The sequence below is a fragment of the Leptonotus elevatus genome, chromosome 10, assembly GCF_054856555.1.
Source record: "Leptonotus elevatus isolate MCC_2025b chromosome 10, RoL_Lele_1.0, whole genome shotgun sequence".
Lineage (NCBI taxonomy): Eukaryota > Metazoa > Chordata > Actinopteri > Syngnathiformes > Syngnathidae > Leptonotus > Leptonotus elevatus.
Window position 1 is genome coordinate 19,343,080 of NC_141248.1, and position 15,970 is coordinate 19,359,049.

Below are 15,970 nucleotides of genomic sequence, written 5' to 3' on the forward strand. Positions count from 1 at the left end.
TCGAATATGTCCTGCCACAAAATACTATATTTTCTGATTAAAACTACATTTTTATGTAGCTATGAAATCAATTAGCATCAAGGCCCATGAATAACATGCACCCGTGAAGAATACTCTCTCCCCAAATCACCCTTAAAAAGCAATTTTGTTCTCTGCAGTTGTGTATAATATGGTCCCCCGATTTTCTGGTATCCTTTATCATCAGAGCAGTAATATACAGTATTATATTGCCTCCTGGTGGCCAAGGTTATCAGGCCAGAAGGAGCAGCACAATGAATTGGATTGCAGCATTAAATCATGGCATGTGTAGAAATATCGCAATCTTGTCACAAAAATGTGACAAAAACTGCATATTTTATCACTTTAAGACTAGATTTTGCTATGTATACACAAAGGTTTGTTTACCGCAAGATTTATTGTCGGATTCGGCTGTATAATAATCCCTGCAGTGAAGACGACCAATACAATATAGCTAATATTCCCTCAAGTCTCAAAAAGGAAACAAATACGAACTAAAAGTGTACCAAGAAGCTTGTTTGAAAGCCAGTCGCACGTCACATGTCTCTTAAGACTTATTAGTTCAATATCACTGTTTAGTTTGAACTAAACTACATGTGAACACTGCCTGATTGTGTGTCTACGTGAGAAAACACGCAATGGTCATTTATTGTGCGTCACACGATGACTTGTATTGATTATTCCGTATCTATACCATCAGTCACTCGTATAGCTATAATACAGCTGAAATGAATGTCTTCATTATCACAAGGTCATATGGACCGCACACACTTGCAACAATAAGTTTTTGCCGAATGATGTCATGATATTTCTCCATTTACTGTATATACACTACTTTATTTTATATGCAGTACTGTTCCCACTTGACATATATTTGCCATGTAATAGAGTTGTGTTTCAGGCTCGTCGGACATGCTCGTTTTCGGGTTTATTGTGAAAGGGACCCAGTACTTAATCACTTTTTTTCATTTGCTATGTATGAAGAAGTATTCCAGATACTTTATAAATTCTACTGGGATTGTTTTTAGTTTTGTTAAACTTTCAGACACCCATGACATCACATACACCCCTCACTTTAATCACAGTGTGTCTTAGAAGAGACAGATTTATTTGTTTTACTGCTTTCACAGCAAATAGACAGCGCTTTGATTTGAAGTGTGTTGAATGTTACTACAGCACAACCTTTTAAAGCTTAAGGTCATACCATTAAAAAAAAAAAATCAATTGTCTAAGATGACTGATATTTTGCAACATGGTAATCCACAAAGGTTGATTCAGTGTTTGAGGCAATTCATTTTGTTTATTGATTCTAAAACAAAAAAAAAGTTAAAGTATGACTTTTTGGCTAAACAATAAAAGCACTGATTTTACTGTGAAAAGTACATGTTTTTTCACCAAAAAGCAATTATTTGGAGAAATGCTTTATATTGACTCCATATACTACCATTAAAAGGCTTAATTTTTGTTTTTAATTTGGTTTTACTAAATCACTATAAAATGCATTTGAAAACATTAAAATATGACTTGGGTTACTATGCTATTTAGGCTAACATTTATTTGTATTTATTTATTATTTTTGCCATGAAAACGCCACAATTTACCACTAAACAACATGATTTTGCCTTACAAACTTCAAATGATGGGCCTTGTAGCATAATTGTCCAAGTCACTTTTTAATTTACTGATATAGAATAAAAAATAAATACCAACATACATGTTAAAAATGGGATTTTTCTTGCTTTCCACAAATATCCATATACGACTCAGGCTACTATGCTATTTGACTAACAATAATTTACCACTATAATGCTTGATTTTGCCATATAAACTACATATTAATAGCCTAATAGCATAATTGCAGAAAACCAATAAATAGCGATAAACGTGCTAAAAATAGCATTTTTTCTTGTTTATGGAAAACATTTAAAAAATCTTCCTTGGGCGACTGTGCTTTTTGGCTATCAATATTTTCCAACTGAAATCTTGATTTTATATAAAGCTACATATTGTGCCCATGGCGGCCATTGTTCGCTCTGTACAGGCTGCTCCATGTGTTCCTCGCACATCCTCAAAGATATGGGTAAGTACACATTTTATTGTCTAATGTATTCTTTTCAACAGTAAATTTGTTTGTTTTTTAACACTTAAACAGTAACTGTAACAGTTAAGAAGTTAGAAGGGGCCAGTCATTCAGTTGACTTTTTCACACTGTTGCTATGCAGTGTGTGTCGCTGGAGAGTCACCTGACACTGAACCCGCTGAACTTATTTAGCACGGCACGACCTACTGTAGGTGCTCGCATTGTCTCCATCCCATTCATGGCATGTAGTAGCTGAGTGGGAGGAGAAGGGGGCAGACGCTCTCAATAGGAGTGACACGGGATGGATCAACAAGGTTTAATATAGACGCAGGAAGGTCTGCATTGCCGAGGTGAAAATACCTCCCCGGATGGCGGCCAGGACCGCCAAAAGGCTGCGAGCCAGAGTCATGCCATCAAAATATGAAACGGATTCGTCAGCGTTATTATGAAGGCACAGTGGCAGCTTTGTAGTGCAGTTGAAGCCTCGCTGAGCTCGTACGTTTCGGAAAATGTGCCGCAAAAAATGTTCACCATTCATGATGTCAATCGAGATGTCAGCATGTCATGCAAGTGACAACTTTACAGAAGTCTGTGCCGCTTATCAGAAGCTGAAGCTGTTAGCTAATGCTAATCTTAACATCCAACAAAACTCGCAGCTCTGCTTACCTTTTGGCTTTTGCGTGATAGCAGCAGCGTCGTACCAATTGGGTGTGTGGTGTTTGTGCCTTTTGGTGTATCAGTTAATGTAGACTCCAGCTGTCACTTGAAAGCGGCTCGGGATCTTCAACCAGCCTAGAGACCAAATCAAGGACGGAGGAATTTGGTGTGGTGGTGATTATGTAAATTACTTGCGGAACTATACGGCGGAAGTGCAAAACTGCTCGCTATTGGACAATTTTGTTAAAAAATGCCAGCTCAATTACCTGTAGACAAGATAATTACAATTTTCTATTTGTCCCCCTTTTTGTGTAGCCCTGAAACTTAGCCAAATTATAATGTTGCAATTGTCAAAATTCTGAATGGCAGCTCCCCTCCAGAGACCTGACTAGTTGGTGCGCAAGCCATTCAAATGTAGATTTTTTCAAAATCATGCTGATTAAAAATTTTTAACATGTCAGCTTAAAGGTAAGAATTTGTGGTATTAGAGCTTAATTAGATCAGGGGTTTTCCCATTTTCTCACTTACAAATGTTTAGTTTATGTTGAGGTGACATTACTTATGTCTTTGCCATTTGTCTTTAAAGTAAATTATATTCACAATTGTGTGACCGTTAATATTGGTAAAATTGCCAACATTGCCATAGTATTGGTTTTATATACCCTCGCAACATTTTATTTCCCATGGGAAAAACTGTCAAACAGCATCCTGAAACTGTTTTGGGGAGATTTTCTCATTGTGTATTTCAAGATCAAGTTTGTCTTCTTGTTCTACAATAAACACAACCCACACTCTTATCATTTACATCCTCTTTGTGTTGATTGACTTGCACGTCATTTTGGCCTCCTTCAAAATATGCGAGAAAAAAAACACACTTTACGTTGGCTCTCGTTCCCGGGAAAAAAATGTGTTGACGCTCCACATTTCGCCGCTTTTTGTCACATTCATTTAGTAGCCCCCGTCAAAGCACCCTTGAGAGAATCTCCGTTGGGCTTAACATGACTTTTGGCTGCATTAACCAGATGTCGAAAGTCCCAATTTGAGGCTCCATCTTGGCTCAGTTTCAGTTGATACTTCATTTCTTGTACACTATTTAGAGCTAGAGGAATGTATGCTCTGTTGCGCTGTTTGGGAGGGCGGGAAAAAAAACACGTTGAAATCTACATATTTTTCCACATAAACACTCAATTTTTCAAGATAAACGACACATTCGACTCAAAAATCTGTATATTCAGCTAAAACTGAAGTACTGTACCATATTTTGCTGAAAAGCTTGATTTTTTTACCCCCCCTTATGAAGCCTTATAATTTACCACAAAACTATTCTATTTTGTGTTCAAAATAACATCGTTGTACCATTAAAAACTATATGACATAGAATATCTTTATATTCAGACAGAAAACAATATTTTTGTTCCCCCCCCCCCACAAAAAAAATTGCAATGAAAACTAATTTACCACAAAAAGACAAGATTTTGCCATAAAGACGACCTATTTTAGGCCATACTACTTACATATCTGAAAAAGAAAATACATTTTTATATGAATGATTTGCTTGTTGTCTAAAATCCCAAAACAGGCTACTGTGAAAGACTTTCCAGCTTGACAGGAACTAGTTCAGATGTCTCCTCCTTTGCCAGATGAGCGGTCACATTTAACCAAAGTAATCCAGCAGGAATGTGCCGTCTGTAAGGCATTCCGGCAAATAGTGAGTCATATTTTTTTATTTTAGTCTTGGTTGGCACATTTGTGGTTTTGTACACTGCATTAACAAAAGGACCTATTTTTTGCTCATTTGTTAGTATTCTCTTAAAACCATGTAGCTAGCATTCAAACTGTAGCCATAGTTGCACATCGAGAGAAACCCACAGTCACTAAAATAAATAGAAAATGACAATAAATTTGTGAAAAGTTACTGAAAATTATCGGATTTGAGCATATGTGATTTGAACATTTCTGACTCTGGGGAGGACAATTTCCCTCTAGAATGCCTTGATACTGTATTCTTGGCATCCTGTGTCAGATGGGGGCAAAGCAGGCCCAGAACGTAAGGGAGAACAAGATTTCTGACATTGGACAGTAATATTTCAGACAGCACATTTTTCCAGAATGCTTTGATGGTCTTGAGATTTCATTGTACAGCCTGTACCAGATGTAGCAAAGCAGCCCCGGGACATAACCCAGACCAAGCTCTATGACACCAGGCAGCACAATTTTGCTTTGAAATGCTTTGCTAGTGTCAAGTTTTAGTTGCACCTCGAACAGACTGAAGACACAATGTGCTCCATGCAGCAAAGCAGCTCCAGAACATAACTGAGAACAGGATGTCTGACACTGGGCAGCCCAATTTTTCTTAAGAATGCTTTGGTAGTCTTGAGATTTCATTGTACTCAGATTTGAGGCACCCTTTGCCAAATGTAGCAAAAGCAGCCCCAGAACGTAAGCAATTTGCCACAAAGCTCCATTTTTGGCCCATGTATCGTTGCGGTTTGTCAAAATGCATTTTTTTTTCAAATTCAAGTTGTCACTTTCAAGCTATTTCAGTGACAGTTGTGGGTTTCTTTCACACCAGTGTACTGACCATTCTGTCTCTGCTGGTTACAAAAGTAGCTGATTTTTCTCACTGCGACGCAAAGGCCAACATATAGCCCTCTGCCAAGGCTTTTCAGTTTTTCGTAACCCGAATACTCTGAATATTTGGAAATTTAGTTTGCGACCACAATGAAAACATCCAAGCATGGAGAGAGAGCAAGAAAATAATGAGGCTTGGGCTTGTGCATGTGCGAATCAAAACAAGCAAAGATGGAAACAAAGACAAGGGACCAGAGGTAGAAATGAACAAAGTTTTCAGTGAGGCGTCAGAAGTGAATGTGCGAAAACAGCAAGTGTCCAACGTCAACACAAGATGGTGCCCCCACCCCCCCACCACCACCACTCTCTGGGGATTTTTGCAAAGAAAAGTCCATGCTTGTTGGAGATACAATTGCAGCCATTTTCAGAAGCTCCCTTAATAAATGTAGAAAAGCTGTCAGTGTTTACCTAAAGAAAGATGAATTTGCTAAACATCAGGGCTATTATCAGTAGAGTAAAGCCTTGCCTATTCTTGAGTCATCGTTTGCATTTTTTTTCTATAGAACCTTGCAACTGTTGGCAAAAAAACCAAAACTTTTTTGTGATAGATAGCTAGCCGGCTTCACAGTGTATAGCAGCGTAACGCAAGATTCCAGTAGAGGTCCTAGAGAGGCAAGCGAAGATCCTTGTGGAGTTGACATCGAAGGAAACAGGGTGGTTAACCTCTCAAGATGATGCAGAGAAAGTTACAGATTGTGGTAGAATTTACCAGCTCAACAAATGCTAACTGCTAGCTACTCAATGTAAGGTACAGAAGTTTCCGTCTAAAGATGGTTATTTGCGATCTATTTTATGCTACCATGTTTAGGGACACAGTACTGTCCTTATTTTTGACTGAGAGGCACTGTATTTCTGTTTAATTGAATGTTATCATTAAAAAAAAAATCTTTATCTGGAGCTTCACACTACTGTCTGCTGGAGCACGTGTAATTTATAGAATTTTCAACAAATGTTTCCAAAGTTCCACAAATGGTCAGAAACATTCAAGCAGCTCATGATCAACGACTGGGCATATTTTCCAGTTTTAGCATCAGTCAGTAAACGTCCTTGGCCAAATGTTTATTGTAAAAAAAAAAAATCCCACAATGCAACACAGGCGGGGACGACCTTAGGTCAAGTCCAGCCAGTCGGGTCGCTTATGGGGCTTGCAAGTGTGAATGTCCACCGTGTCCTCGCAGTCGTTGCACTGGACCGTGCAGCACCACTGGAACTTGCATTCGCACTGGCTGAGGCGTTTGACGCGCATGGTGTCGTAGCCCCGACCGCAGCACATCACCTCGCAGCCGTCGGTGCCCCTCGACGACTTGTTGCAAACGCGGCCCGCCGTGCCCCGAGAGCCTACCGAGAAAAAAAAGAAGCACCGATTGATTATCGCTGTGTCACATCCTCTAATCTACAGCTTGACGTTTTAAAATAACTGTCAGTGAATGTTTGTTATTGGAACTTTGCCAGTCACTATTCTCAGGTGGAATTGTCAAACCAACAATCTTATTTATACTGGAGTATAACAAATAGTTGAGGTTAACAGTCAGTTTGTATTTCAGAATTCTCAGCCAATCTCCTTGAGACTCATACAAGCACTCTTACTTATTTCTCAATGATTTATTACACAAGACAGACCAAGGCGGAGGAGTTCAAAATTCATTGTGAACACTAGAACAGTCAGATTTGTCAATTGACCATTTTGCGTGTTTATCTCACATACTGTACCTGTTTCTAATTGGCACTCACAAGTCTCAACTGATATTCCTCAGTCATTTATTGAACTACTTACTGTCAAACTCAGATGCCTATTTACATTGTAAGACGTTTCACACCAAATAGTCCAAGAAATAATCAGTTTGTCTTTCTTAACTTATTAAAAATGTAGTCAAATTATCTCATTATCTTATGTCAAACCAAGAACTTTGTTCATGCTGGAAGATGTTACATGAGATAGCCCATGTAGTTGAAATCTATAGTCCTGGTCCGTGTTCTTAGTCGATGTTCAAGTTGCTATTCTTAACTTTGATTTATTGCAAAAGACAGATCAGAATGGGGAGTTCAAATCTCAGTTGATGGTCTTTTATGGCTTCATCTCACATACGTGTTTCCAGTCTGTCTTTACAGCCACAATTCTCAACTGATCTTCTGCAGGCTGGCAGGGAATGATCCGCAATGTCAAACTAAGAAGTGTAATAATATTGCAAGGCATTTCAAAACAGTTACTCCAGGTAGTGCTCTATAACTGTCACCATTTTGTTTAAAGTCTTTAATCTAATCTTTTATGGCGTTATCTCACTATAATGCTTACTCAAAGACACGTTGATACTGGAGAAATCTTACACCAGATAGCTGAGGTTATCAAAGTACTCGATGTCAGTACGTGTTTCAGTCTACGCTTTATAGAGAGTTTATCAAATAATTTTCAAACTGTCAGGGAAACTATAATGTAATGTGGTATCATTCTACCATCCAATGAATATATTTTAAGTTAAATCCGAGACTCAAGTGAAATATCAGCTTTCCCACAGAGGTTACATTCCCAGACAGGTCATTTGATTACTCTCCGACCCGAACCCAAAGCTGTGCTCAGGTGTGAAGATCAGATGCCACCAATAATGACCAAGCGTCCCTGATGTAAAGAGTAGGGATAAGAGAAGATATTTCCCTCAGGCTAAGAGGAATCCCTGTTTAAAAGTGACCAAAGGAAGGATTTGAAAAATAAGCCTGCATGTATCCCCGGGCCTTGAATTCCTACACAATAGAGATTAGCAGTGAGGAGGCATCATAAGCTCCCTTTTAAGATCACATTTTAACAACCTGTCTTTTGAGTCATTACATCAGGTATCAGCCCAAAGCCAAGGAGGAGCAAAGGTATTCAGTTTAAAAGTGCACCGCATCATCTAAAAAAGACCTCGCGAGTGCCTTCACGCTCTGTTGAAGAGACTGGATGTGAGCAGGGAGACGGATCCTTAACAAGGCAAAGCAAATGGCAGGAATTAAAGCGGATGGGAAAGGGCAAATCGGTGGACTTTAAGCTGTGATGGAATGCGAACATTCACTTCACGCCTCTGGTTTTTGTGTTTGAAGATGACATGGCATCGAGCAAGTGCCTGTTTGATCAATGGTAAACTGCGAATAGTAGATCCAGACAATCTAAATCTCGGAATGCGTATTGTAGCAATACATTCCTGACAAACACCTTGGTCAATAATGACAAACTCAATGGACACTTATTGGGGTACTTCTGCTAAAATCGGCTTCATTCTCTGAGGGTACCCCTGCTTAAATCAGCACACCATTCATCCACTCTGGTTGTTGCGCAGTGCTTAAGCAAGTAGACCTCCCGAGGTCCTAACTACTTCTATCAGATTCACTTCCTGGGGTACCCCTTTTGCTTGAACATCTCCGCTTTGAGGTATTCCCTACTCAAATGAGGATATAGAAAATCCACATCAGTTATTTTGCTTGAGCAACTAAAATTCATCCCGTACAAATATACAAATCTGCACATTTTCTACATTGGTTCTGCCACGCTTGAGCATTTTCACCTCCACTCTCAAGCCGCTTAGAACACCATTGACAGCATTGGCCTATGAAGTGCATGAAGAGTGTTGTGATACCTGCCGCACGGTCCATGTGGCAATAGTCTGGCGAGTTCTCCAAGTACACCAGCTCGTTTTTGGTGCTCCCTTTGAAGTCGCGCTCGGCCACCATCAAACCAGTGCCGTCCTGGTTCATTGTCACCTCCACGGCCGTGTTGTACTTCTTCCGGAGGTAGTCGCCCGTCCGCCTGAAGTCAGACATAGCCAGCCAGCAGGTTCTCAGGGAGCAGGAGCCACTGACGCCGTGACACTTGCACTCCAGCTTCATGAAGCGCTTGACGGCCTGCAGCAGAGGTCAAAGTTGACGGGGCGTTAAGTCTGCAATGTTGGCCATTGGCCAAGGCGTGAAACGACCCTGAGGTTGGTCACTGCTTCTTTTAGTGAGTCCCTTTCGAGGGGGAAATTATGGTCTGTGGGATATATACACGAGAGCGTGAGGGTAAAAGGGACCAGGAACTCTTAAGAACTCTGCTAAGCATGAGACCAAAAAGATGAACAAGGGTCAACACGCAATATCTACTGCCAGTTCTATTTGCAGGACTTGCAAACCATAGGATTCTAATGCTGACAATCTCTCAAATGGTTCTAACAAGGGATTAATCTTTTTTCAGATGTTCCTGTGAATGTGTCATCACCGTCCCAGACTTAAGAGGACCACTATTGGTCGACTCCAAAGATAGGATAGTAGCAGTTTTATCAACAAATCTATCCTGACCTGTTTAACGAGGTACGGCATGCAATGTCATCTGCGCAGACTACGAAGATCGGGCCTTCCGAAGTATGCAGGCCCTGTCTTGGAAGACAGCTATTGGCAGACCTCAAAGATGCAACGAAGATGCTAGCTAGTAGTTTGGTCGGAACTGGAAAAAAACAAACTCTAGACTGACACACTTAACATGGGTTGAAACGCAATCATTGACATAGACCGTTAGATTGGGTCTTGTGAAGGATGTGTCGTTTAAATTGGGACCCGGTAATTGGCAGACCCCAAATGTATTAGCGGGGACGCTAATACAACAGTTTATCAGAACCGTACAACAACTCACCATTCTTCCACAGCAATTGTTATGCCGATTCATGCGCGCCCGCGCATCCTTGCCCATCCTTTCTCGAGCGTCCACAAATGCCTTGGCAAATTTGATGCCATAGTTTATGTTGTCACTGCATCCGCCCCAGTCGAAGCTGCCTCGGTGGTCGCTGGCTTGACCGCGCTTGTCCCCGTCACAGTTGCAGATCTTGACGTCGCCCTGACTGCACGCCCGGGTGATGGCGTAGACCACCCCGGCCGATGAGATAGCGTACACGAATGCTGCTTCTCTGCTGCCTGGTGAGAAGAAGAACAAGCGGGACTAAGTGCAGTAGATTTACCTGTGAGTACCTTTTTTATACACGATTCTGTTCCTGTCAACTCTGTGTCCTTTCTTTCATTTCTATTGAGCCCAGGAAATGCGTATAATGTCAAATGTAATAGATAGCAATTGTAACTTGTTTTGTGTCCACAATAATGCAAGTCCATTTGATGACACGGTTAATACGTAGTAGAAACGATAGTTGTATGGTCTAAATAGCTGTTGAGAAGGGTCTAAGGGTCTAAAACAATATTGCTGTTTGATTGGTTTTGTGGATCGACATTTTGATGATCATGATACAGTAATAGAAAGGACTTTCAAGTAAATCAGGGTTCACCAATTACGGTCCTCAAGGTCCAGAGTCCTGCAGGTTTTAGATGTTTTCACCCACTAGCACACCTGATTCATATCATCAGCTCATCAACATGTCTAATAACGATCCTGATCTTTAGTATCAAGTGTGTTGGATCGGCAGAAACATCTAAAACCTGCAGGACTCCGAGCCTCGAGGACCGGAATTAGTGAACCCTTGTCTAGTTGTTTGGTTGGTTTAGAACCTCACCATTGGTTGATACAGTAAGGATTGTAATTCGGTATGATCTAAATACTGTCTAGTAGTTTTGTACATTGCCATTTTACGACACAGTCAGAATAAGGTCTACAGTTTAGTTAAGTCTGAACAGTCTAATGTTAGACTGGTTCAGTACATTCCCACTGGTAGTTTGTTTTGGTCAAAATAGTTTTCATAGTGGTTTGAATAGTCAATTTGGGTTGGTTTAGAGTACATTCTTTTTCATAGCCCCTTGTTGCAGCTTTTGTCCTGTACATGCAGAGATCAGTCCATGTATGGTGGATTGTAGCAGACATAGAGACATGTCAGCAATGACATCACAGCCCGGCCGACTCTCTTTTCACCTTTTTTTTTTTCATGTGCACATGTGGAGGCTTTCTCAATCACTGGCCTTTGTTTTCATTTGAGAGAAAAGAAGAGATTTGGAGGGGGGGTTATTCGGGCCCCAACTCTTGTCCTCATTCCCGCTCACGCAACCAAGCAGAACCCAGGCGATATGTCAGGCCGTCAAGCTTTGTCCGGCTGCCAGAAACATCTCCCCAAATATTTACATCTCCTATTACTGTTTATACATCACCAGTGTGGATCCCTCAATTGCGCTGCTTGTTCTTTTTCCGGGAGAAAATCCACTTTCCCACTTTCCCTTATTCCCCGTGAAGGAGAAAAAAACCACCTCTTTGTGTTTATATGGCGGAATTATTCATGAGACATCCATTCATTATGTGCTTATCTGATCGCGGCGTCGACATTTACAAGGGTGATTAACTGGAGTGTCTCACACACGTTGGAAAAGAGCCACGTTCCCCCATCCCAGTCGCACCGACTCACTTCGCAGCATCACCCTGCCAAACACGGTGTGGTCGCGCTCCAGCGTGCTGCAGTTCCAGCGCTGGTGGCGGAACTGGTGCTGGCACTCCTTGATCCACTCCTTGGCACCCTCGCCGATGGACTGCATCAGGTCCGGTTGGCGCTGGCACAGCTGCCGCTGCTTGTTGACCAGGCCCGGGATGTTGTCGCAAATCACCCGAGCGCCCAGCGCGCCGATGTACCTGCGCGGGAGCGGCGGCCATTATACATTGTTGCATAAAGCATTGAAATGTTTAGATATGAAGAAGATTCTGTAATTAAAAACATGGGTTCAATATGATCACAAATGAATCAGGTTTGTATTTGTATCAAATATAGATACTGGTCGCACCCATGGGCCTATAGATGTTTCTGCATGGTAGTGTTTCAGACCAGGGTTCACCAATTCCGGTCCTCGAGGTCCAGAGTCCTGCTTAAAGATCAGGATCGTTATCAGGCATGCTGATGAGCTGATTATATGAATCAGGTGTGCTAGTGGGCGAAACATCTAAAACCTGTAGGACTCCGGACGTCGAGGACCGGAATTGGTGAACCCTGGTTGGAATTTTAGTCTGAATTACTTGTATGTGCGGCGGCCATCTTACGTTGCCACTCGTTAAACGAGCCTAACTTGAATACAATGATTTCTCCGTGCCGTTTTCACGTTATTTTTTGTCTCCTGTGGAAAAAATGCCGCAGTGTGTGTATATATACACACCTATATAAGTCCGTACGCCGGACACGCAAGCAGAGGTAAACAAAAATGGTGAAACTTGTCGACGCAGGATAAAAAAAACGCAATTTTGGAGCTACTTTCTTAATTTAGTCACTCTCAGCCATTTTCATTGGAGCAACCCCCTTTGCTCCCGGCTGTTTTACTAGATTTTGACTGATTTAGCAAGGCCCACAGAATATTGTCTTCTATTGCTATAAAAACAAAGAAAGATTAGAGTCTCTTCTTTCATCAGGAAAAAAAAGTAGATTTGTATCTGTTTCCGTTTTGCAGCAATTAGCATTAGAATATAGCTAAATTATCATCATTATTCACAAACCTGTTGAAAACACTGGCAAAATGAGCTTGTTGCAACATGGCCCTGGCTGATCTCTTATACTCTGCTGTCACCTACTGGCCGTTTTTTGTAATAACTACCATTGCCTCTGACCTCTTCAGGTCAGAGGCTGCATCAAAGCCTTCTGTATGCTCTATAAAAACTAATGTATGAATACATTTTTGGGAGTGAAGGACAAAATATATTAAAATTTTTTTATACATTTATGGGTTTGAATGAGTTTTAATGTGGTGCGTGACATGAATGTAATGCCTTTTATTGAAGGCAATGGCGTCTATTTGTGTAACGATGTCCGTGTGTCGCGGTTTCGATCGGATATGTATGCAGGAGTAAATGTCTGCTAACGCATTATCGGGTTATCCCAAATGTTTCAGAAACTGTCATTTTGACCTTAACTGCGTGTAAATGTAGCCATGATCAAAAATAGTTCACCTTGGAACTCCCCTTGAACAATTCTTCAATAACTTACATTGTGGACTTTAAAGCCGAACCCTGTCACATCCAGAGCGTACGTCCAAAACAGAAACTACCTCCTGCCTTGCGGATAGCTCTTTTGCTACCTGCTCCAATCACGCTCACTCACTCAGATAGCGTCACCCCTGACTTTATTGCAATGCTTGAAAGGGGTCCATCACATGCCGCCATACGGTACGAGTAACCGTTTAAAACCCGAGTCTACATCCTCACAAGAGTCCCTTCGATCGCTGCACGCCGCCCAGTTTCCACTCCCGTTATGGCCGTGGCTTCTCAAGAGCGCAACGGTGTGGTCAGCGGTAAAAAAGCTGAGCAGGGGTTCTACTTGTGCCAAAAGACACTCGAGGACGCACACTCAGACGGAGAGAGGCACCTAACGGTGGTGACAATTGGCCGGACGGATGGCTTGTATACATGTGCCTGTCCACCATCCAAGTATGAAATTAAACAATCATGTCAATCGTTTATATACAGTATCGGAAAAAAGCACATCGGGCATAATTTACATAATAACCATCTTTAAACTGCGTTTCTCTGCCCGTGACTTGGCCAGCTTAGATGGGTGAAGATTCAGAGCTACTTTCAAGTGACTCTACACTGCATGACACATTGATTCCCCCGCGGGTGTGACGCTCCTCCCATCATGTCAAAGTCAAAAGGTAAGCAGGGCTGCATTGAATTTTATCAGATGCACATAATGGCAGTAAAATAAAATAAAAGATTTTACCTAAAGCTTAAGAAAACGCCAAATGTAGTTTTTTTTTGTGATTAGTCTACTGAAAATTTTGCAAGCAGGCTATCAGTGGACAAAAAGTTGCTGCTTTGATGCTCACTGAACTGTTGTTCGAAAAGTGATCAAGGCTCATTTGTTCACGCAGTCGCGCACACACCTGACACTTCAGTCGCAGCTCAGGATGGATGGGACAGGATAGGGGAGATGATGTACAACCTCCACCACACCATTCATCTTCATCAAGGCTCGGGCCAAAATATTCGGTACGCATGAAAGCTCTCTTCCTCACATTTATGAATGTGTTTGTAATGGTGCGTGTGTGTTTGAGGGCCCTCATGGAGCTCAATGATATATTAGGAACAGCCCTCAATTGTAGTTTTTTCTAAATATTTTTTGTTTATGATTTATTTGCATCATTTTTTCCATTTTTACAATTTTGTTGATATAGTAATGTTCGTTTTTCATTTGATTTGATGTATTTATCATTGATTTACTTTATGTTGTACTCATTTTGTAATATCTTATAGTTTCTATTTTTTTCTCATTTTTTTAAGATTAATAATTTATAATACAATTGTGTTCTGTTTCATGTGTTGCTCTCCTATTATACTACATTATTATGTAATGGTAATGATAGCTAATTTTATAACTATATTTAATAAACATTTTTTATAAATATTTATTTGGGTTTATTACTGTTATCTATATTTTATTTTTTATCATTAATTTGGTTGTAATTTTTGCTATTCATATTAATTATTGATCATGTATTTTGGTTTATCAGTTATTGTATTTGTAACTTATTTAAGTAAATGTTCATTTTTACCGGTTTAAATATTTAATAATTATTCATTCATATGTAGCCTATTAACATGGATTATTTTATTTCCCTTTGTACATTTATTTCAAATATGTGTTGTGTTGTAATCTTTTTGTAATTAGTTAATTTTCTCGTATGCCTTTATAATATTATAAATTATCTTATTTAATTTACAGTTCTTTCCACGTGTGCATTTCTGTATTTGTCTTCTCAGCATGCAAATAGGATGACGTGCAGTAAATATTCCTGGACAATTCTAGATCCACGTGCAGTACAAAAAAAAAAAAAAGTGTCTCATCAGGGTGCTACATGCATAACAAAAAAAAAAATACTGTATACTGTGCAATGAATTGCCGTTCAATGTGAAGCAAACGTCAATGTTCCCTCACCACCAGGACGAATCCACTCTTGGCGTGCAGACGAGCAGCAGCCAAGTGAGCATGTACACTTTGGCTTTGGAGTTTACGCGCAGCGTCGTCCTCTTTGCCATCGTAGAGTCCGCAGATTGCTCTCTCATGTTTGGTCACGGCTCGGTGCGCGTCCGACGTCCATCGTTAATGACCAAAACAAACAAAAAAAAAAAGCATCAAATGACTTTTTTTTAAGCGGTGTGGCGAAGCTCCATCAGTGAGTCCCGGCGTCCGGTCGATTTGAATAGGCCGGCGTAATTCATGCCCGGATCATAATTAAAACGCCATTCGTTCATCGGGTTAGTTGTTTCGATGGGAGCGTATAAACGTATATAATTGTGGAAAATATTTATATACTGTATATCCTTGGTGCTCGTCTGAAGATGCGCAAACTCTCTGCACGCACGCACGCACGCACGCACGCACACCCTCCATGTGATGGGATGTGACACACCCACCTTCTCCTGCGACCACCCCGCTGTAACAACCAAGCCCACCACCCATAACCTCCTTTTTTTTTTTTTTCATACTGTGAAAGGTACAAGTAAGAAATCATTTGGGCTATTTTTAGTTCAACACTCTGTCTGTGTCGCTAGCTAAAAATAATTAAGAATAAAACGATACTATTCAGCTGGCTTAGCTAGACAAAAAGAATGTTAAAATGGTGCTAGCTAGCTAGCTATATAGCTGACGAGCTATAATTAGCTTGACATGTAAGAAAGAA

At 40.7% G+C, this 15,970-nt stretch overlaps 1 protein-coding gene across 1 annotated transcript; it reads right to left on the reverse strand.

Annotated features, from left to right (window-relative positions):
* Positions 1–5,721: 5,721 nt before the first annotated feature.
* Positions 5,722–15,643, reverse strand: LOC147167501 (protein Wnt-2b-A-like). Its single transcript, XM_086086303.1, has 5 exons — positions 15,226–15,643; positions 11,722–11,942; positions 10,020–10,297; positions 8,992–9,256; positions 5,722–6,724 (listed from the first exon to the last, which is right to left on the reverse strand). Exons 1-5 carry the CDS (start codon positions 15,351–15,353, stop codon positions 6,495–6,497), a joined length of 1,122 nt encoding a protein of 373 aa, XP_085942429.1. The 5' UTR covers positions 15,354–15,643; the 3' UTR covers positions 5,722–6,494.
* Positions 15,644–15,970: the final 327 nt, after the last annotated feature.